Source organism: Sminthopsis crassicaudata, chromosome 4, assembly GCF_048593235.1.
Source record: "Sminthopsis crassicaudata isolate SCR6 chromosome 4, ASM4859323v1, whole genome shotgun sequence".
Lineage (NCBI taxonomy): Eukaryota > Metazoa > Chordata > Mammalia > Dasyuromorphia > Dasyuridae > Sminthopsis > Sminthopsis crassicaudata.
This window is the reverse complement of record NC_133620.1, coordinates 141,615,309-141,640,633: the sequence shown is the minus strand read 5'-3', so window position 1 is coordinate 141,640,633 and position 25,325 is coordinate 141,615,309. Positions and strand designations below refer to the sequence as shown.

Below are 25,325 nucleotides of genomic sequence, written 5' to 3'. Positions count from 1 at the left end.
TTATGGATGTCATTGGCAAGAATTGTAAATTTGCTTCATGAACCAAATACAATGCCATCTACAAATTGCCATCTAAATGCTAGAGTACCTTATAATCTATATGAAATCTCTATTGCATTTAGACATTCTCCACAAGAAGAGCAAATTCCTTTGACAAACATTAATCTTTGTTTGATGACTTGCTGTTGCGGATGGGTTATTGGTTAGAGTTATCTGTACTATACTGTATGTGTTTATCATGTTTTTTCTGTTTTAGAATTTTTCAAATGATATCTTTTGTTTTGATATGACTCTTTATTTCAGACTATATCCCTGTCCCTCCTATTTCAGTAAATCATTCTTCTCTTGTAAAAAAAAAATAAAGAAGCTAAAATATCAACGAAATCTTAAAGTACATGAAATATTCTACTCTCATATTCCCATATGTCTCCTAAGGAGGAAAAGAGATATATTTTCTTGACTTTTCTTCAGTGTTAATTGTGCTCATTATGATTATGTAGTTTTCAGTTTCTTCACCTTCTTTTTCTTTGTCACCATCACTATCACTATCACCATCATCTTTTTCTTCTTCTTTCTCACTCATTTGTTATAATAATTATGTGTATTGTGTTCTTGATTCTTATTACTTCTATCAATTTTCGTTTTCATATATATTTCAATAAATTATATCCACCATCTTTATGGCACAGTAACAACATATTAATACATCAATATAAAATAATTTGATTAGTCATTCTTTCAATTGATAGACATCTACTTTATTTCTACTTCTCTGATTTTTTAAAAGTACTGCTACATAAATATTTTAGGGTATTCAACACCTTAAGGATCCCTGGGGTATCTTTAAGCAGTGGTTTCTCTGGATCAAAGGGTATAGACATTTAAACACTTTTCAAAAAACAAAAGCAAAACATAAAAATTGTTTTCCAGAACCATATGAAAGATCCATCAATTGTGTTTTACTGTGTTTGTCTTTCCATAATTCCACTTCACTATTTCTATCTTTTATGATCTTTGCCAATTTGCTGGATATGAGGTGAAAGTTGAGTTGTTTAGATTTGTATTCTTTTTCATTGCCAATGATTTACAAATTTGCTTATTTTTCTTCTCAAACTACATTTCAACTTATTTAGAAAGCTGATGAGATAGAAATAAACTGAGTTTTAATATTGATTGATTCTACTGATCATTTTAATTTTTTTAATCTGGTAAGCAATTTTATAAGTATTAGACTGCCTGCTTTTCTACTTCCCAACTAAATTCAATTTATTTTAGTTTAGAAATTACCATGTTAATAATACTTTCATTAGACTTTAAGAGAGGTGAGTCAATTTCAGGGATTCACAGTACTCTCAAAACCATCATTCATATGAATAACTACACTAATTTCAAATATTTCCAAGGAACAAGAGTTCATAGCCTATCTTTACAAGTATGCCAGCATTTGACAATCATCAGTATCATTCCTTGGATTTAATCTAAATCTCTTATTCTTTAGTTGAAGTCAATTAACTTTTCCTTTCACTTTAGTGAAGCTAATGACATTCCTTAGCCTTCTCTTCTTTAATTGAATCACTTCTTTATTCCTGATAGGTCCTATTTTCTAAATTTTAATTACCTTACTAACTCTTTGCAGTTGTAGTCTCTAGGCCCAAATAATATTTCAGAAAGAGGCCTAATAACACTGAGAAAATAATTCATCCTCATCAACTGAAGTGAAATTGTAATTGAATCTTATCTTCTACTATAAGACCCAAGTATATAATTATGAATTGTTCTTTAAAATATCAGTTTTCAATATCCTTTAAAGAACTTTTGTTCTGAAGCCTTATCATATTCTTGCACAGTCTATTGCTCTTGTTCAAGACATTTGACAGTGAAGTAATTTAACTTAAAATATCAAAATAATTGACTAAAAAAAATCATTTCTTAATCTCCCCTCTCTCTGTGTCTCTGTCTCTGTCTCTGTCTCTCTCTGTATTGGATATAAGATAAGGGTTGCAGGAAGGAGGTCTAACAATGAATAATAATAATTGCTAACATTAAGTTTTGTCAAGCACTTTATTTATAAGATTTCATTTGAACTTCATGACAACCCTCAGAAGTAAGTGTTATAATTATTTCCATTTAACAAATGAGGAAATTGAGAATGAAAGAAGGTAAATGACTTGCCCAGGATGATACAGTGAGTAAACTCTGAGGGCAGGATTTGAAGGTCTTCCAGATTCCAAGTCTAATACCCTATGTCCTGTGTAACCTAACTGTACTAATAACTTGGGGAAACTGTATTTATATAGATAATGAGGCTTTTGCTAAATGTTCAGTATACATTTAGCCAAAAAATAAGATATAATTAATAGAATGTTATATGTGAAGAATTGCAAAAATGTCATTTTGGTTGGACTGCACTGTGTTTGGAGGGAAATAAGGTATAATCAGATAAGAAACGCTGAGTTTTAAGGAACTTTAAATGTCAAATAGAAGAGTTGAAATTTGTTTCTACCGGCAATAAGGAGTTGTTGAGTAGAGGAATAATTTAGGAAATTCACTCAAGGGGCTCTTTGGGGAGTGGATGAGAGTAGGGAAAGATTTGGGAAAGGAAGATTAGGAGATTGCTGTGATGGTTCAGATGAAGAGATGAGAGCTGGCTTGATTTTGACACAAATACTGTTATCAGTCTTCTCAATTTATTTTTACAATTAAATGTTTCTCCAAGAATGTCAACTTTTTACATTATGTGATGGCCAAAGTTTAAAATACAAATGTAAGATTATTTTGTTAGTTTGAATATTAAGTAGGGGTTTGACTGATTATAATCTTCTATGTAGGAGTATACATAAATAAATCTTACAGGAGTATAAAACTCATCATCATCATCATCATCATCATCATCATCATCATCATCATCATCATCATCATCACCACCATAATAGTAGTAGTAGTAGTAGTAGTAGTAGTCAAGTGACTAACTTTAGGTTACATAGCTAGGAAGTATTAAGTGTTTAAGGGCAGATTTGAACTCAAGTCCTCCTGACTCCCAGGGTTGAAGCTCTATCCAACACTTTTAAATTTGTAAAGTGCTTAACTCAAAACAACTTTCCCATTAGACCGTGAGAACCTTGAGTCATGGACTATCTTTCACCTTTTTTTGTAACCCTAGTGTTTAATATAGTACCTAGAGCATTGTAGATGCTTAATAAAAGCTTTTGGACTGACTAATTGACACCATGATAAGGTATAAAGTACAAACATTATTCACATTTTACAAATGAAGAAAGTGATTCTGAAAAGTTCAATGATTTGTTTATGATCCATGCAAACAATAACTTTTTGACGTGACATTTGAACCCAGATCTTTTGCACTTTAAGGTTTGCAAAATGGTGCACTTCTAGGACCTGACTTGATTCTCATAACAACTCCTGGGGTGTTGTTACTATTATCTGCATTTTATGGATGAGGAAATTGACAATAACGATTATCAAATGAGTAGCCTAGGGTCATCCTGAGGCAGGATTTTAACTCAGTTCTGCCTCTAAATCCAGCACTTTATATTCTTTGACACCTCTTAGCCACCTAACTAAAAGGAATTAAGTTGTCATTTCACCCACATTCTTATTTTCCAGATGAGGAATCTGAGCAGAGTGACTTGCTCAAGGTCTCACAGGTAGTAAACATCAGAGAAAGGCGAAAAAACCAGGTGCTCTAATTCTAAAATCTGTGCTCTATGTAGAAAATCTACAGAGACTTGTTATAGCACAGTATAGACCTTGCCGGATCTGGATCAAGTACAATTCACTCTCAAATTTTACCTTTGGCACTGATTATGAATAAGTTATTTTTCTGTGTCTCAATTTTGTCACTTGTAAATATAAGTAACACTGCTTATAGTGCCTAACTCTTAGGCTAGTTGTGAGACTTAGCTGATGGCATGTATGTATACACACACACATATTTGCAAATTTTGAGCCCCATCTAGATGCTAATTATTATTGGAAATGAAATGAGAGATTGTATACTAGATAACATGCTGGACTTGGAGTCAGAAAGACCCTAATTTCAATTCCCAATGAGTCATTCAACCTTTCTGTCCTTAGGTCCCAAATTGTAAAATGGAGAACAGTAATCTAATCTAATATTCCCCAAAGAAAACATTTTTTCTAGATCCCCTGTCATTTTGAAGAAAGAATCTGACCAATTCCATATCTTTATTCTGGGTTTGGTGTCTTTTATTCTCATACCATTTTTACTTCCAAGTTTTAGTGCAGTTTTAAGTTTTAATATTTTAAAGGCTTTTAGGATTCCCTTATTCTCTGTTGAGAGTGACACCCCTTATACCAAAGAATAAGAAAGAAAAAAAAAGCAGTTTTAACATTAACACATTATGTCTGACAGTACATTCAGTAAAGCCATATTTTCTGAAAAGTAAATTTTCTTGTGTGTTCTCTTGAATTAAAAAAAAAATTGGTTGTAATAACTTTTTCACTAATGTAACATTCTTGTAAGCCAAACTTTAATAATACTTGCAATTTGGCTAGATGTGGTGAAGTTAAAGACTTTTAGTGGACATAATAATTTTTATCTTTCATTTGTTCCTATTTAATTGCAAACCTACTCTTTGTTTAGTAGTGCTGCCTTTTGTGGACTAAGTTATAACTAAACAAGGCAGTTTGAAAGAGATGGATTATGTCCCCATAGTTTTGTTAGTGAAAACCACAGTTCAGTATACATTTAGCCAAAAAATAATAATAAACTGGAAATTTTTATGATGGGGAAAAAGAAGAACATTTGTAAAAACCAAGAGCTCTGCAAAATTCTGGAACCTGAATGATAGCTATTCTTTCAGCAGAGAAAACATCCCAAATGATGAATTGTAAGTTTTGTGGTAATGAAAACTTGATCAAACCTCTTGTATTTCATAACATAGCTATCACATTAGATAAATTATTGTACATCAGTTATCTCTATGAAGTGGTTACTTTGAAAGTATGGAGAATTGAATGATTTTGTCCAATAACAAAAATATTGATATTTTGAAATTTAGTCAATTCCTAATAATTACATTTATTGTCTTTCTAGTGTTTATAACAGAAAAGAATTGAAAAGAAATTTAAAATATGGTGATTTCAATGTAGAAGTGTAAAGTTAAAGCAGAGGCAACTAAATAGTTTGTTTTTGCACCCTTAGGAATCCGGAAGGATCGCCGAGGTGGGCGCATGCTGAAGCATAAACGCCAAAGAGATGATCAAGATGGGAGAAATGAAGCAGGTCCCTCGACTGACATGAGAGCTTCTACTTTTTGGCCAAGCCCTCTCTTGATAAAACATACCAAGAAGAACAGCCCAGCCTTGTCTCTAACAGCTGAACAAATGGTCAGTGCCTTGCTGGAAGCTGAGCCGCCACTACTCTATTCTGAATATGATCCGAACAGACCTTTCAGTGAAGCTTCAATGATGAGTTTATTGACCAACCTGGCAGACAGGGAGCTTGTTCACATGATCAACTGGGCAAAGAGGGTGCCAGGTAAGGATGCTGAGTCTGAGCTTTTGTGGTCACAATATAATAGTATTTGCAATTTTTTGGGAGAATCAATGAAAACAACTCTTCATCTACTTAGTTTTCAGACAACTTCTAAAATAATCGATATTAATTGATAGATAATTTTTCTAACATTTCAGGATTAAAGTGTCAGAAATATTTTGAAAATTAGGCAGAGATTTTAAAGTGCTGTTGAGAAATTACAATTTTTACAAATTCATTGTACAATAATGAAGGAGGATAATGATATGCATTAAAAAAAGATGTGCTATGAAACCTTTCATGTTCAAGGTTATTAAAACAATTCAATTATTATTAAATGCTTCTGCTAAAAAAAACTCCTCATGTTGTTGGTTAGTAGATTAAGTTATTAATAGAAGATTATAAATCAACAATTATTTACTCAATTTTTTCCCTAGTGCTGCCTAAGGTTGTGGTGGATAGTTGTATGTAGGACAAATATAAAGCAGGATCTCTGTCGTTGAAGGAGTTTCCACGAAGACATTTAGAGAAAAAGAGGATCAAGGGCTGGATTGTACTCTTTGGTCCTATAGTTTTGTCAAAATTGTTATGCTGATCTTAAGAAGCAAACTTAATTGTAAATTTTTTTTGTGCCATCCCCTTTCCATGAATCTACATTCATGATCTAATGTATATTAGGACAAAAGGATATGAAACTTTTGCTTTCTAAGGTTACACAGCAAATCACTGGTGGGAATGAATAGAGATGCTCTATTTTTGCTTCTTTTTATTAGATAAGTTTTTTAAAAAAAAAGGAATTTTTATGTAGTAAAAACTTATAACTATTTGTAGTTCTATACTTGACCTAAAGTCACATTTTCTTTCCTGGAAATATAGTTATACTATTTTTGGAAAATAGCACATTTTTATCCATAAGTTAACAAGTAAAGACATTTGTCCTTAGAATATGAAGACAATGTGGCTGTGATCCACATCCAATAGATCATATGCATAGATGTTTCTTTTATTATTTTTTAATCATTGAATTTGTACTGATTCATCCAGACACTTTCCATTAGTTCCTCTTGTCTTACTTTCCTGTCACTTTCAAAATGGTATCAACAGGACCAGCAGAATTCATTTGCCAGATAAGCAGGATTAAGTGTAGTCTGTAGCTATGGAATAGAAAAAGTCTAACACTCATTTCAAAATCAAATTCATGAATTTGTTCTGATTAGCATCATGCTCTAATTACTTGAACTAGTAAATATAGAAGAATATTTATATAAGGGAAATAAAATTAGCAAATATCTGAATGATAGTCTTATTTACATTTTTGGTGTTAAATGCTAACGTTTTGTTTAAGCTTTTATGTTCTTGTTTGTTAGCTATGTGTATCACTGATTAATAAAATGTTTGAAATTCAACAAATAAGTTTGAATTTCACATATCTTTTCTGACTGTAAGCAAGCTTTCGTCAATATGTTTTCACACTGACAAAAAATAAGGTCTTAGGTTAAATGTGTGGTTTTTCACAGTACTTCTATGAATAATGCTATCTTTCACTAATCGGCTAATTGCTTTCCCCTGTGGCAGACATCAAGACTTTTGGAACATTCAATTGCCCCTTCTCCATCATATCCAATCAGTTGTCATATCTTATCATTTCTGCCTTTGAAACATTTATCATATATGACTTCTTTGACACTGCCACTACCCCCTTGTACAGGCTTTGTCACATTGTACCTAGACTTTTGCAATAGCCTGAAAATTTTTCTTTCTGCTTTAAGCCCCTCCCCATTTTAATCTATTTTCTACTCATCTATGAAATCAATCTTTCTAAAACAATGGTATGGCCATAGCATTCCTTTATTAAATAAATCCCTATGGCTCCCTATTACCTCCAGGATGAAATATAAAATCCTCTGTTTGTCTTTTAAAGCCCTTCAAAACTTGGCCCTTTCCTACCTTCCCAATCTTCTTATTCTTCACCACATCCTTGAGCACACTATTCCATCTCCTGACTCAGTATTTTCACTGGCTATCTCCTCTTACTGGAATTCTCTCTGTCCTCATCCTAGCTTCTTGACTTTCATAGCTTTCTTTAAGCCTCAGCTAAAGAACCACCTTCTATAAGAAGCCTTTTGTAATAATCTTAGTGCCTTCCCTCTGAGGCTATCCTCAATTTATCCCATATATATTTTGTTTGTAACCTTGCATTTTGTCTCTTTCATTGAACTGTGTGCTTGTTCTCTGCAATCAGGAACTGGGATTTTGATTTTTCTATTCCTTTATTTGTGTCTCTATTGCCTAGAGCAATGCTTGGCAAACTGTAGACATTGAATAAATGCTAGTTGACTGACAAAAGCTAATGGATTTTAGAGTATTTATAAATAGAAATCATTACCTCAACAACAACACTATGATGTTTAGTACAAAATATTGATGAAAGTCTTTTGAATTAAAGAACTTAGAATTATATAATAGAATTATAGCTCTTGAAATATTCTTGAGAAGTCATCACTAACTAATCCAAACCTCACTTCTACTTGTAGATCCATTTAAACCTTCCCATAAATAATATACTTGTGTGTAATTTTTGAAATTCTTACAGTACCACTTGAAAGCATTAGTCAAAGAGGCTGGTTCTCACATGTTTAATACAGCTGAGGACAGAATGAAAATTGAAGCTCTTTTGGTTTCTAGCTTTACACTCTACACTCAGTGCCTTTTTTTTTTTTTTACATTCCCAATAATTTATATATAGAAAGAAGTAAATAGAGCAAGCTTGCTTCTCTCACTAGCATACATATCTTTCTTTCTTTTTATTTTTATTTTTTTATTTTATGTCAACAATCAGTTATAAAGACATGAAGGGAGGTAATTTTAGAGATGCCTTTCTTCGATAGCTGCCATATCTCTGTAAAAGGGATTTAGATTATTCAGATTTTGGCTCCTATGAAAGGCCTTCTAGGAGTATTTTATTTTGTTTCTCTGCACATCTTGTGATCTCTGCTATCCTGTGGATATAAGATACTAGACGAAAGAAACATAAGATGTTGTGATGATTGACTTTGTTTCCCTTTATGTCTGAAGCTATTGCTTTCCTCAGTTTGCAAGGTAAAAACAAAAAAAAGTTAATATTACTGACTGTTCCATTTCCTCCATATGTAAACTTAGACACTCATTGTCTCTTAAGGTATTGTCCTTTGATCCATTAACATATTTCCCCTCTATTTAGGGAATTCTAGACTAATATTAAATGTTCAATAAAATAATTTCTCTTATAATTTTCAATTAATAAGTATTATCACATTTTCTTGATAGAAAAAAGGGAAACTTGAAAGGCATCTAAAAGAGCAGATTAAAGTTTAGCTCTTATTGATAATCATAGATGAGTGATATATAGACATTACAGTCCAGAAATAGAAAATGTATTAGATGGTGTTGAAAAACATCATATGCCTTCTTACTGGTTTAACCATAATTACACAGTTTATACTATTGGAATATCCAGGATCTTGGGTCTGACCTGATTTCTATTTTTGAAAGATCCAAACAATTCTTTATATCTCAGATTAAAATATATCTTGTTACTTGAATTTTAAAACAAACAGACACAAGTGAAGTGTATTTTTATGAAAATCCATGCCCACAGCTGTTAAAAATCAGAAGTGTGCTTGTCTGACCATGCAGAAAATAAAAATAGCCATGGACCTTTAAAAAGGCAAAGAAATGAAGTTTTCTGAGGCAGGAAAAATATTTAAAGTTGGTTTACAAGTTTTTGAGAAAGATTTACAAAGGCAAAATTCTGAAAATATCTTTCTTCCAGAATGCTATTTGTCTCTATTTAAAATAAAAGCTCCATCCCATTCCAGTATAATAAAATAATAATTTTCTGTGCTAATAAAAGGGACTACTGGATCAAATAATAAAATAATAGATAATACTCCAATCTAGCAGTAAGATAAACTTGGGGAGTCTACGTCTTGGAATGTGGCGAGATGTATAGTTCTTAACTGGACAAATTATAGTGAAATCATACAGGAACATATAGAGAATTCTCAACAAGTATGTTTCAAGAACATGCTTGAAATGAATAATCCCATGATCAATAAACTTCCCTATTCATTCTAGAATCAAATATAAACTCTTTTTCTTGGCATTTAAGAATTTTTAAAATCTGGCTTCAACCCACCTTTCAAATGTTATTACATATTATTCCTCTTTACTCCATTGTTGGTTCAATCATGTTAGCCTTCGTTGACATTTCATTTGATGTTTTTTTTTTTTTTTGCCTTCTATCTCTGTGACTTTGGACAAACTACCTCTGATACATAGAATACTTCTCACTTTTGCCTCTTAGATTCCCTAATTTTTTTCAAAAATCATTCCAAATGATGCCCCTTACAAGAGGCCTTTCTTGACCAGCCTCTCTTTCTTTGAGTTCCTACCCTTCAATATTATTTTATATTTATTTTATACATCTGTATGGGTACATGTATACATATTGATTCTTGTCATGGAAACTTCTTGAAGGAGAAACAGAAAGTTTTTTGAACATAGAGACTAATTTTTGACTTTGTAACCCTGTTGTTTATTATATAGTACTTGAAAAATTTTGATAAAATGCTTGGTTGATTTATGAGAAAACTATATTGCATGCCTATTTTAGAAGACTTATCCTATTAAAAATCAGAAAACTGATATATTTTTGAATGACCTTGCTGTAATCTTGATCTCTTGAATGTTTAGAAGAGGCAAATTTGATTTTAATATGCCTTTTAATGAGTCAGGATACTCATGTGGACTTGAATCTTTGCTATCATGAGTAGTATTTCTAAATCTTGCATTTTAAAGGGACATGAAGAAAGACAGTTGGAAGATGTTTTTTAAATCGAAAGAGAATTTTGGGGGTCAACCAGTACAAACTTAGCTAATAATTTACTCCTTAATAGTTTTCTTTTCTGAAAAGAATACACTAGGCTACTTGCTTTGAAGTTTTTAGATCATTCACAATGTGTAGAACTTTAACAGTTTCATGAAACTAGAAGGTAAATATTTTGTATAAACTTCTTTTAAGTACCAAAAGTATTTTCTTTAGGCCGTTTTCTCTAGTTGACCTTCCAAACTTAGCTGCTTAAGAACACTTTGTGAAAGGTTATGAAACCCATCATTCTATGGGTCTTCTTCCTGACCCTGAAATCAGAAATGAAAAGTGAAATGTTATTTACTTGAAAGCTTATCTTTGTCTTTATTATATTTAGTTTTCTTTATAAGTTATGAAGTATATAGAATGGCTTCTACTGCATAGTAACATATAGTGTTTATTTTCACAATTTTTTGGCAAATGGTAAAAATTAAAAAAAGATAATGGCATTGATATGCTATAAATATGATCAGGTTAACTGGATATCATTGGGGTACAACCTCACACAGAAAATGAATGTTAGCTTTAATGTGGCTAAAGAACAAGGCTTATCTTTCCTCCTCCTGTTCTGTAGTTTAAGATAGCTCTAATATGTTGGTCATTGGTCTTGAACAATTCTTCTACACCAGGAATTCTTAACCAAGGAGCTTTACACACCCACACACATACACACACACACACACACATACACACACATATATGTTATATAAATATATATATATTTTACATATAAAATTGGGATATATATATATATATATGTACATATATATACACACACATATGTTTCTCTCTCTCCATATGTATATATGTAGTCTGGGGGAAGAAGAGATAGAGATAGAGGAGGAAAAAGAGAGAGACAGAGAGATAATTTTTATATTACTGGTTTCCTTTATAATCCTAGATATTTAAAATATTATTCTAAGAAGTGATTCATAGGCTTAACTCAAGAGAATAGATGAATTCTTAAAGAGTTAAAACACTTTAATATACTATAGTTATATAAAGTATTACTTCTACATTACTGAGTTCCTCCCATTGTCTCTCTTTCCTTTATTTCTTCAGGCACAAATACTCAATTAAGTTTTAGTCTATTATTTTCAAATTCTAGAAGGACATCATTGTTAGACTATTCCAATATCAACATATTTAAAATCTCTTTCCACTCCCCTAAAGTAGCCTCTTCACTTAAATTTGCATATGCTGTCAATACCTTCATGTTTTTGTTTTGGTTTTTTGTTCCCCTTTGAATACTGGAGCTTTGAATACTTAAGTCAGACTCTTAGTCTTTCCCTCCCAGATTTTATTTGTTTATTTAAATTGTTTTTTGATTAGGTGAAAGAGGCTATTCTTTGCCTCCATTGCTATAACCTTAATCACTGATTGAAGGGATATGACCTCAGTCAAACTGAGACCTGTTGAAGATCTTAGCTTAAAAAAGGCCAAGATCTCCCATTGCCTCTAGAGTCATCTTCACTCATCCGGAACTGTAACTCACAATTGGCCCATTTCCCTTGGTTCTATATATTTGACTCAGGATGGTTAGTTTTATGTTATATTCTTATCATATAGTATTAACTTGCTATTGGACCATCCTTTTCTATTCCTAGTAACATTTATTTTCCTTTCACATAATAGAAACATGTTAGGTAAAAGAGTCTGTATGTTTTGTATAGCACTTGGTCATCAGAAAAGTCTCTAGCAATAGATATTCCTTATGTTAGACAACATGTATATTCTTAAAGTTATATAAATGAAAAAATTGTAAAATAGATAAAATATTCCTATTTAAAGAAAGCTGTGGCAGCTAATGGTTCTTAAATAAGAATTTAGTAAAATGAATAATTTGTACTCTCATTCCTTTTAAAAATATTTAAATTTTCTTCCATTATATTTACTTAGTATGATTTATTCAAGTAATAGAAAAATCTCAACAGAGTTGCTCCTTATTAAGATTATTCTACTTCAATTACCAGGAAATATCTGGGTCAAATTTAGATTTCTATTATGTCCTAGGATATTATGCTATTTGTATGGATACCTGGAAGAGCTAACATTTTTATGGGGTGAAGTGCAGAGAGAAGAAATCACTAAAAGTTAATGCAATCAAAGGAAGAGAAGCATTGGGAACATTTAGGAACAGTGAGCTCCTCGTGAGAACTTTATTATTTGAAAAAATAAAAAGGAATTGCTATGACTTAAATTGAATTAGAAAATAGGGAAAAATCTGCCCTCCTTTCTTTCCCTGATCTGAGCTATACTACTCCATATAATTGATGATGGATAGATAGATAGATATAGCTATAACTGATATAGTCTTGGAAAAAAACCATAAAATAATTATAATTTAGTTTATACCAGGACTGTGGTATGTTACCTTTTCTCTCAAGGACAGGAAGATTTGAACTAAAGAACTCCATTAGTTAATTAAATGGGTTCATGTGATAGGATCAGTTTCAGATCATCCTTAATCCTTCTATAAAAATTGGTCCGTATTTGTGATTGCTGTCAAAAGCTCTTGAAGGACAATTCATGACATTGATACAATTGCCAAAATGCCATTTTCCAAGTATCTTTCTAGGCAATGTGAAAATGTAGCAACTACTATTTCAAATGAGCATCACATGCTGCATCAGGTTAATTCTTGAAGAAAAAAACAGTGGAAAAGAACATTATAACATAGCTCATAGGATTTAGCATTAAAAAGGACTTTATAAATACAGAGTCCTCTTTTTATATCCAAGGCAATTGAGGTCTAGAAAGAGGAAGAGTCTTTGCAAAGATTAAAGCAGCTGTTACCAAGGTGATACAATTAGGGTTCTGCCCTATGGTTTTACATTTAGAGGGTATCAGCAGCTCTTATAGGCTTCAATATAGAAAGAGGAGAGCTTAGTACATGGTTAGCAAGCATAATCAGTTAAAATATAAAACTTTAGAGACTGGTATTGATATGACTCTTAGGTCTCTATGGCACACCATGTCCTAGAATAACTGTTACCATACAACTAGGTGGTCTTCCCCTTTAGCTAAAGGTACAATACCTTCTGTTCAGAGTTCTTGGTGCTTGCCTGAAATGCATCATTTTCTGGTTATGGCTATGCCTAATATACAATGGGAATATTGTTTCCTTTTTACAAATCAAATGTTTTGCTTGAGTAGAGTCAAGAATGTAGTTATTATTTTAAGGCCATTTATGGCTGGAAAGAAAAGGTATATAGTAGGTAGCTACATCACTGTGTCTAACAGAAGAAATGGCATAAATGAGGCACAAAGGTAAATCTTCACTATGATTTTGTAATGTTCTCATGAAGGAATTATAGCCTTAGGTTTACATTTACGGTGGTTTATTTTTTTTTAATCTTACCTATGTTCACAGCTCACTGCCTATTGTTCTGTTCCTAGGCTTCAGGATGAGAGACTGAATTAAGTATTTCTGGTTAGGAATCCTTGGTTCCAGGGAATCCAAATGTTTCAGTTCTGTTGCCTAGGTTACTAAGCTCTTCCCTGCAGTTTGGTGAACTTTTAATGGGGACTCTTAGGAACTATCTTCCCTTATGAGCAACCTGTTTGATATGCTAAAATTCAAAAAAGGCATTTAAAAATACTTGAGGCAAATATTGACTGATTGAATCAGGACAAATGAAATTCATTATGGTCTAATTTTAAAAAAGGAGGGAAGGGAGGTGTTCTTTCAGATAAGAATATATTACTTTTCCAGATACCTAGCAGAGTGCCCAGGTAGGATTCAGTGAGCACTCAAAAGTGTTTGTGATGATGACTGATGAAAATCAATTTTTTCCTGTAACAATATAAAACTGAAATGGCTAATGATGATATTTAGAATTATCTCTGAGAGTTGAACTTTGCTGTTTGACTGTGTGTGTGCATGTGCGTGTGTGTATGTGAGACAAAGAGAAAGAGAAGAGAGAGAGAGAGAGAGAGAGAGAGAGAGAGAGAGAGAGAGAGAGAGAGAGAGAGAGAGAGAGAAGAAAAAGAGAGAGAGAGAGAGAAGAAAGAGAGAGAGAGAAGAAAGAGAGAGAGAGAAGAAAGAGAGAGAGAGAGAGAAAGAGAAAGAGAGAGAGAAGAAAGAGAGAGAGTGAGAGAGAGAGAGACAGAGAAAAGAGAGACAGAGATAGAGACAGAGAGAGACTAGAGAAGATGTGACTGAGAGACAGCTAATATTTATAAGTTATTTGAGATTTACTTTGATGAAGTATTTTACATTTAAAATTGCATCATTAAACACTGGCATCATTTTGAAAATAATGTAAACTTATATATATATATATATGTATACATATATAATAAGTTTTCAAAAATCATCTAGTTGTCAAGTTCCTTCACTGATTCTTTTCTTAGAGAAGGAAATGATAGAGGGATGATATGACATGGAATATAAAGTTTGGTGTCACTTTTTCCAGAAAATCAGATAAGATAAAATGTCTATAGATTTGTAGAAGTAGAAATATTATTCTCAGAGAGAGGAATAACAAAGATTTGATAATCTGTTAAATGCAACGAATGTATTTACAAGTAATATGAAAACTGATGGCCTATATCATCTCCAAAGGGAATTAAAACTATGTGGGTTCCATGAACTTAAAATTTATTTCTTGGTCAAAATGCTTACTTCAGATTTTTTTCTGGGTTTTTGAAATGAGGAGCTCCAAGTGTTATGAACTTTAATATATCCCTACTATGAGAACTTGAGCTATTGATAGGAAATTTTCTGAAGCATGTATTCCACATGTTGGTTCTTTTTTTCCTTGTACAAGCTTAGGCAGAAAGTGAAACACAATCATATAGTATTTTTCTCAGATACTGATCCCAGCCTTTTTAATATATTTTCAGAGACATGACATGAAATATGAACCATGTACTACAAAGAAAGCCCTCCAATTAGTGATCTTGCTTTTAATTCTGAGTTTGTGTACTGGAAAACTCCATTAAAAATTAGTAAGAATGGTTTCAAATTAAAAATTAACATTAACAGCTCAAATAATTTTTAATCAAATTGGCATTTAGCTATAACAGCTTAATGTTTAAGCATGAGTGTCCTGGCAAAGAAATTAGCCACTTCTGTTTCAGAACTTTAATTATTTTGTCTACTAAATAACAGGTCATTTCTTCAGATTCTACAATAGCCAATACATATTATATATTGGAAATGGTTATTATATTCTCAGACAACTAACTTTGAAGGTAGAATATATGTGGCTATTTTAATAAGTGGTTTGAATGTTTATAGATGTGGTTTGAAAAGTTATATTAATAAGTAATGGATAGGAAAAAAGTAGTTAATATACATGAGAGAAACATGAGTTGTTATTTGAGGACCAATTTAAATAGATGAAAAGTGGCATAATACTTTGAAAGAATAGTAAGTAAGCCATAGTATATAAGATTCTGTAATTGATGGTGAAAATGTAAACAGTAATGATAACAACCCCTTCTATTTAGATAGAGCCTTTTAGAGAATATTTTCAAAGGTACTTATCCATTTACCTCTTTGGTAGTAGGTGAATATGGTATCATACTAGTTTTATAAATGAAAAAATCAAAGGATAAGAAGTTTAAGTAATATATCTGTAAATGCTTATGACAAAGTTCTAGTAAATAAATAAGTTAATTTCCCTATATGAACTTCAGGAAAAAACACTTTAGGTGCGCAAATAGGAACATTTGAGACTTCTTTCAGATTGTCAACTAATATCTTACCTTCTACAGTAAGCTTTTCCTTAAACCTCTTAATTCTAATGACTTGGTTATCCCCAGTTTATCCTATATATAGCTTGTTTGTACAGTTAATGGGATGTTGTCTCCCTTATTAAATGGTAAACTGCTAGAAGATAAAGACTGTTTTTGTCTTTGCCCAGTGTTAACAGAGTTCCAGCAGCTTGTACATGCTTTATAAATAATTTCTAACTAACATATTGAATCCTTGCTCAATATTAGTTTTATTTTTTAACCTCCTTGTCCTATCAGAAGATAAATGAACAATAACTAAGGAACATTAACCTACTATGCTCAAGCACTGGGCTTGGTGCTAGAGTACTCTCCACTTTAAAGGAATTTACATGCTAACTTCCATACACATACATACAAATGTACTGTATTTCTATAATCTATATCATCCTGTCTATCTAAATGATATAGTTCTCTAAGTGATAAAATGCATAAACTATATCCAAATGTTTGTTTATTTATTATTATTATTTTGCTGAAGCAATTGGGAGTAAATGACTTGCTCAGGATCACACAACTAGGAAGTGTTAAGTGTCTGAGATCTGATTTGAACTCAGGTCCTCCTGACTTCAGGGGTCATGCTCTATCCACTGCACCACCTAGCTTCCCTGCAAATGTTTATTTTTTAAAAGTTTTTATTGAATTCCAATATCTTAAAAAATCTTGAGAATGACCCAGGTTTTCCACGAAATTTGGTAAAGTTAACTCTTGGGAGGTTGACCTTTTTTATGAGGGGAATATTGCATTTAGTAATTCAACAAATGATCACTAAACACCAATTATATTTCTAAGAGAACATGACTGTATGAATAACTGATATTTTTATATTTCATTTTCTCTCATATGCACAATTTCTATTTTCCTATCTTTGTCTTATATTTTGATTATACACTACATTTGTTTTCCTTTTGCTTTATTGCTACAACAACATATAAACAAAATTTGAGGTTTATTAACTCTTGCCAATTTCCTGGGTTGGCATTAAACCTAGATTTTGGCTGCAATGGAATATTTAAAATGTTTTGGTGTGTCTAAACTATTTGAAATAAAAAAGTTTCATTGCAATAAGTAAAAAGTAGAGATAAAAGCCAGCATGGAGGGTATAGAAAATCATTATTTTACCTAAGACCCTAAAATCCCATATATCTATCTAAATTATTTGGGAAATAGAATGTTTTGAATTGAATATTCTAATAAGTTATGAGGGCTTGTACCATAAATAACTCACTAATTTTTTCTTCAGATTTATAATTTTCTATCTTCAGTAGATTCCTAGTATAAAAAATTCTTTAACATAGGAAAGAAGTCTTCAATTTATGATCTCAGATGCTGAGGTCAATGAGAGGCTAAATGACTTGTTCTTGGATACATAGATTTAACCCCAGATCATCTTGACTTCAAGGCTCACTCACTATACTATTTTGAATTGCTTTTTTATTGATTTTTAAAAAACAATTGAATTAATTTCATTTCAATTCAATTGTCAGTGTGGTATAGTTGGTAGAAAATTGGTTTCAGCATCAGAAAGACCTGGGTATAATCTATTTTTTTTTCATTTTTGTATACAAAAAATTCCTGACAGTTTTTTTCTAGATTCTGAATATTTTAAAACTATTTTTATTTATAAATTTATAAATACACTGAAAATAACACTCTGACAATAGTTAAGAGAATTTCTTCTAAGGATAGGAGGGTAGAACTATATAAGTCAGTGGTACACTGACAATAGATAGAAATCATCAGAAGATGCTGTTGTCCGAGATTCAGAGTCTATCATTTTGGTGATCTCAGTGAGCCATTTGCTTTGAAGATGCTTAGTGGTTGCTACCTATTTCTCAAGCCTTGGGCTTCAGGAATGGTGAATTTGAAGGAGATGAATCTTCTCCATACAGCACAAAAGGTAGACCAACATTCTGAGGTAGTAGGTTTTATTCACCAAAATAGTTTACTAATAGTTATTTGAACTATTGTGGCAAATTCTACCCAATATATGAACTATTTCTTCAGGGATGAAACTCCTTGACCCAAGGGGGCAACTTCATATCTTCTATGTTGAGAGTAACTGCAGGTATTGTACCAATTTTATCATTGCTCATTGTTATTGTTTTAATAATTCATTAATTAGCCTTAGAAAAAGAGCACCTAGTTCTTTTCAAAGCATGCAAACTATTGATTGTTAGGAACTACTGACTGGTATAGCCCACATTTTCTTACAGATGAACACATTTAAACTATGCTTTTCTGTTTTTTCCTTTATTTATTAAGTTTTTCTTCACTCTGCATTCACATTTTACTCTACCTTTCATTCATTTTAGAGCAACCTCATGCTGTGAAAATTGTAGAATTATAGCACATTAAAGCTAGTCAAGCTTTAAAGATCATCTGGATCAGCCCCATCATCTATAGAACTGAAGTTCAATACATGTGAAGTGACTTAACTGACTTTGCTTAGGAGCTTCTTCTTTCAGGAAGCTTTTGGAGTATTCCATATAGAGAGAGAGAACACTCACAGAGGAAGAGGGGAAATAGCTCTAGGTAGGGGATTCTGCTGGAGCGCACAAATCTGTTGATAAAGTGGCATAGAGTAGGGTTAACTTCCAAGTAAAATAAGAAAAGGGATCAGGGAAGTCTGAGATCTTCCAGGGGCTCTGCTGAGCAGCATTCACACTTTAGGACACTACCAGAATGACTGAGTCGAAATCGTACTCCTTACCCTATCTATGCCTTTGTGTGCTTGTGTATGTGTATGTGTGTAGGGGTGTAAGAGTAGAGTCTATGAATATCAAATGTTAGATTTTTCCAATGTATTGGTTTGACTTTATTTTTTTTCTTTAAAACCAAGTCTCTATTAAAAAGATAACTTTTGGGGGCAACTAGGTGGTGCACCAGCCCTGAAGGCAGGAGGACCAGAGTTTAAACCTGGCCTTAGACACTTAATACTTCCTAGCTGTGTGACCCTGGGCAAGTCATTAAACCTCAATTGCCTCAGGGAAAAAAAAAAGATAACTTTTGTTTGAGATAAGTTCAGGGTATGGGATAAGGGAATCTAGATGTAAATATAAAATATTTCAAAAAATCTATTTAAAAAAAAGAATTGTAGTTGAAGAATTTTAAAATTGAAAAGGATTTTAGAGATCACATACTGCTGCTTCTTTATCTTATACATGGATTAAATAAGAGCCATAGAAATTATTTGTTCAGGATTGCATTGACAATTTAGTAGCAGAACTGAGACACAAAAATGGTTGTCTTGATTTCTAATCTAGGGATTTTTCTTCTGTGCCATATTGAAATCTTACAGAGGGTCCGGTTTGGGTGGGTGGGAACTTAACATTGGGAAAAAAAAAAACCTCTGTGATGATAAGGCTAAAGTGTCTGTTTTTCACCCATTCTGGTAGAAGCCTCCCCCAATCTGGGAGTTCTCAAAGGACTGAAGTGCTAAAAGAGGCCAGTAATATTCAATCCCTTTCTTATCTTCTATGCCAGTACTCCATGGCATTTAGTATGTACCCGACATCATTAGATCTCTCCTGATATACCCAAATATGGTAATAATTCTTCAGTTGTTCTGTGCAAATAATACTAATAATGGAAGGTGAATTTTTTAATTTTAAAAAATGAAGTTCTTATATACTTCTAGGAGCCCCTGAAGTGCTCTGAAAGAAATTGAGGGTCTTCTATTTTGTGAAGAGGAACACTTACATTTTCTTGCAAATAAAGATCCCACTGCTTACAGAATCCAGGCTGTTATGAATGTTAAATTATTGTCTCCTTAAATCAGTACTCATTCTATGCAAGAGACTACTTCAGATCACAAGGACCTATTAATACAGAGCATAAGAAGTGATGTCAAATTGACTAATGTAAATGAAGTAACATGCTGTTTTTGTGGAGAAGAAATGGAGAGATGGGAATGCCCTCTCAGAGATTTACTTTTACCTATTAACAGGAATAAAAATGTGTACAGATCACCTTGTTTTTTACTTTCTTGTGGTAAGGTAGGTCATTGGAATGTGGTGTGAATAGAACTGATTTATGTTACTGCAAGAAAACAATGGCCTTCAGGTTAGAGAACTCATCCTCTTAACTGGGTATAAACCTTTGAGTACTGGGCTAACTGCATGATTTCCTTAATTCCTTGGGAGTAGAAGAGCACAATTCAGTTAAAATATTCAGTGGTATTAAATGAGGCAATATTGAAATAATTCACTGATATTTTCTGCTTTTGTTTATGGTTCATTCTGGTTTAATTTAAAAAAAGTAATAAAATTTGCTCTTTGAGAATGTAATAATATAAAATTACTAATATGGAATTTCTTTACATGATTGCATATGCTTAACCTCTATCAGATTGCTTACAGTCTTAGAGAAAAGGGAGGGAAGAGAGGAATAGAATTTCTTTTTTATACTTTATTTTTAATTGATTTTATAATTATATATTTTTTGGCAGTACATATGCATGGGTAATTTTTTAGAACATTATCCCTTGCACTCACTTCTGTTCTGAATTTTCCCCTCCTTCCCTCCACCCCCTCCCCTAGATGGCAGACAGTCCCATACATATTAAATATGTTATAGTATATCCTAGATACAATATATGAATATAGAACTGAATTTCTTGTTGCACAGGAAGAATTGGATTCAGAAGGTAAAAATAACCTGGGAAGAAAAACAAAAATGCAAACAGTTTACACTCATTTCCCAGTATTCCTTCTCTGGGTGTAGCTGATTCTGTCCATCATTGATCAATTGGAACTGAATTAGATCTTCTCTTTGTTAAAGATATCCACTTCCATCAGAATACATGCACATATAATATTGTTGCTGAAGTGTATAATGATCCCTTAGTTCTGATCGTTTCACTCAGCATCAGTTGATGTAAGTCTCTCCAAGCTTCTCTGTATTCCTCCTGTTGGTCATTTCTTACAGAACAATAATATTCCATAACATTCATATACCATAATTTACCCAACCATTCTCCAATTGATTGCATCCATTCATTTTCCAGTTTTTAGCCACTACAAAAAGGACTGCCACATACATTTTGGCACATACAGGTCCCTTTCCCCTCTTTACTATTTCTTTGGGATATAAGCCCAGTAGTAGCACTGATGGATCAAAGGGTATGCACAGTTTGATAACTTTTTGGGCATAATTCCAGATTATTCTCCAGAATGGCTGGATTCTTTCACAACTCCACCAACAATGTATTAGTGTCCCAGTTTTCCCACAGCCCCTCCAACATTCATCATTATTTGTTCCTGTCATTTTAGCCAATCTGACACGTGTGTAGTGGTATCTTAGAGTTGTCTTAATTTGCATTTCTCTGATAATAGTGATTTGGAACACTTTCATATGAGTGGAAATAGTTTCAATTTCATCATCTGAAAATTGTCTGTTCATATCATTTGACCATTTATCAATTGGAGAATGGCTTGTTTATATCTCTTTAAAAATCTCCCCAAATCTCATGAAGTAAGTGTGGGAGGAATTGTTAGCTTCTTTTTACATATGAGTAAACTGAGGGCCAAAGAAATTCTGACCACAAATCTACTTAGCAGAATAAGTAACACAATCTAGGTGCCCTGATTTCTGCTCCAGTATATTGTTCAGAAGATCATGACCCCTCAGAACTGAAAATTGCTGAGTCTCAGATGCTGTGATATATTAAACAATGATAATAGACATATATTGTCATTGCACATCCAAGAAGATTTTGTTGAAAAATCCTAAGAGTCAGCATTACTGTTGTATTGTATTAGCCATAGGTTATCAGTATGGTAGAATTTTGTTTTGCTGCTGTAGATAAGTTCCTCTTAAAAAAGAAAAGGAATCCCCGAGATTAGATTTTGCATTTGGCAAAACAAACATATGACACTGATTGACCCTTTTTCTCTCCCTCCCCCCCTCCCCCGACCTTTGCTTTCTTGAGTAATGTGGCTCCAGTGCTCAGGAAGATAGAATTTCACTGAATTAACCACACAGCAAAGGAGGATGATATCTAAGTTGTTCACTAAGAAGCATTCTAGTAAGAAGCATTACTACATAGTTACTTTATTCATTTCTTTCTAGTTCAAGTTTGGGAGAGCTTTCCCAAGAGACTGTAGCATATTGCCTGTCCACTAGAGGGCACTCAGCCTACAAACACCTTGATAAGACTCCCAAAGTCATGCTCATGCTTTGGGGGTAGGGATAAAATAATTTGGATTAAACCTCACTGACCAAGTCCAACATTAATCTAGGAGGTTAAATGGAATATTACTTAACATACTTAACTATAAAATTTATGGTTTTATTCATTATTTATTCATAGTTCATGAGTCCTAATCCTAAACTCATTTCTGGCAATTCAAGATCCCTTGAATATAAAGATTCAAAGACAGCATGGATCCTGCGTGTCTTTTGATCATGTAGTTTATTGTATGTTGCCTACAAAGGAAAAGCAATAGATGAGACTGTCTTATATAGTAGTATTTTCCTAATCATCTCTTAGACCTCCTCCCAGTTATTCTCTAAGATCTCCAGATTTGGTTAAGGAAACTCCCAAACAAATAATCATAGAACTCATGGAAAAACAGTATGATGTTTAGGGTATTTTACAAAAAAACAAGGGAACACAAGGAATATGATGAGGAAAACTAGTCTCCATACTAGGTCACCAGTCATAATATTCACAATATTTGGTAGTTTTAGCAATTGTGAATCTTCTCGGTTCATGTCTCCCAGTCTCATTTCTGTTCCAGTATAAAGATCTCTCTCAACATTTTTGCTCTTAGTTACCTAATTCTCCACAAGTTATGTCTTCAGGTTAGCACTCATCACAGTCTCTGCACCTCTCCATGTTGCACCAGTCAGTGATTTTTTGCTCTTATCAGATTCATGACAATTTTACTACAAGAACAGAAGCCATTCCTGAACTCCATAAAATATAGATGACAGACTCATTTCTTTTGCACAGTTTCTGCTTAAGAATTCATTAAAGTCATTGCCTTTTCCTCTGTCTTCTTTCTGGCCTACAAAAATTTGGGGTAATATTTTTTTCCTGTGAAGTTTGTTGAAAATTCTATTCAATTAATTTCCCTCTGTGTTATTTTCTGGTCTTTTGGGGTTCTATAGAGATGAAAAGTGATACTACAGTATTATTGGCCACAGTGATCAATTTTACTGCTCCATCAAAAGCATTGTAACAACCAAAGAGTTAATGCATAGAAAGGAATTTGCATTCCTTTTGGGAAAATAATTTTATAAGGACAAAGCATTTTAATTATTTACTTCATAATTATCTTTAGAAAAATCAGAGAGGGTTTTAGAGTCACTATAATTGTTATCATTTCTACATCCATTTTCTTGTTGGGAAGAAGGACATATGAGTAAGACTTGCACTAGGTCAAGGAGGAATAAAGGTTCTCATTCAATTTTAATATTTGTTCTTTTAATTTCAAATTGTATTCCTTTTAAAAATACTTTTATTCACTTACTTTGAGATTTGATGGATCCATTATTTTTATTAGAGCATTCCCCCTAACAGTACAGATTACAACAAATCCATATTTTTAAGGCCATGTTATCCTTCTCCATGCTTTACCATAAATTCCTTCCCAGAGTATCTACTTAATGTTATTGGACTCTTCTAGATCTTTTGGTATTGAGTGAAGATAATTGGAACTAATGGGCTCTTTATATGTTATGCCTTACTTGTTTTAAATGGCTGAGTTTAATTATAGATCTCTTTAATGATGTTTTATTAAAATTCTTAGTTGTACAATTAGTGTATTGTACAGTTCTTTGTTGGTAATACTCTGGTGAATCCACTGTACACCTTTCTGCTGATCTTGGGTGAGCCAAAATTTTAATTCTTAAGAAATTTTGATATTCCATGATTTGTAGGCATCGGCATTATTGAAGCAATTGATATTAAATATGAATTTTTGTTTCAAGGAGGAGCTTTAGGTCATGAAAAACGAGGTAAACTTTTTATTGTTATTTGCCTTTTTTGTTTTCCTTCTCATTTTCCCTCTCTGATATGATTTTTTCTTATGCAGCATAATTGTAAAAATATGTATAGAAGAATTGTACATGTTGAACATATATTGGATTACTTGCTTTTAGGATAGGGGATGGGGAAAAGGGAGGGAGAAAAAATTTGGAACACAAGATTTTGCAAAGATCAGTGCTGAAAACTATCTTTGCATATATTTTGAAAATTAAAAAAAACATTATTTAAAAAAGAAAAGCAAGGCAAAATTTCTCAAAGATAATACAATCCACTTCTTCTTTCTATTCTGGATCCACTTCAAAATATGCTATGTCTAACCAACTTTCTTGAGCCAGCAGATAAATTTTGTTAATTATCTAGCAAGCTATCAACATTGAACAATAAGTTTTCTTGATTTTTCCTGTGAATAGTTATTTTAAATAACTTAGGAGGCTCTGCAATGTGCTAAGGAAAATGATGCTATCAATATGACATTATCTGAAAACAAGATCATCTGGAGGACTTAATATTCAGAGAAACTTCCCTCTTCAATTTGGAATCTAAGTTTGGCCTCCTAAATGACAGCAACAAATACTTTTTGACAAGCCTATATCTCCATATATTGTGCTTTGGTTGAAATTAAAAAACAGAATATTTTAAAACATGTATTGCTGTGGGGTCTTTTAAATATTCTTTCACATGAGAGATACTTTGTTACACCAATCTTTGAATGTGTTTTGTTCTTTATAGTTTTTTTAAATTAAATTTTAATTAACTTTAATTAAATTACTGTTGACTATTATTTAGGCATGATTTTTAGAATCACTTATTACTTAATGCCTGCTATTTATTATCTTTTATCATTTCACTATCAATTCACCTTTATCTTGGGGAAATAATAATAGCTAACATTTATGTACTGCATATATAGTTTTATAAAACACTTTACATATGGTATCATTTTTGCTCTTAAAATTCCCTTCCAGACTGCATATGTGGTTATTATTTATCACCACTTTGTTTGTAAGAAAACTGAGATCCAAAGAATTAAGTAATTTGCCTAAATTCACACAAGAAAATGGCCAAGTAAACACTTAAACCCATGCTAATTCTTTCCCACACCAGCACAGTTGAGTCAGGAGAGAGAGCACAGAAGCTCTGGATGTGGCCACATTAATATA

General features: G+C 32.5%; 1 protein-coding gene across 19 annotated transcripts in view; it reads left to right on the top strand.

The window, feature by feature from the left end:
- Positions 1-25,325, top strand: part of ESR1 (estrogen receptor 1) — a 477,882-nt gene that overhangs the window by 267,022 nt on the left and 185,535 nt on the right. For all 19 annotated transcript variants that reach the window (XM_074309534.1, XM_074309528.1, XM_074309533.1 and 16 more), the window contains one exon: positions 5,186-5,521. In XM_074309534.1, coding sequence (XP_074165635.1) covers positions 5,186-5,521 — 336 coding nt within the window. The remainder of the gene's footprint in view (positions 1-5,185; positions 5,522-25,325) is intronic.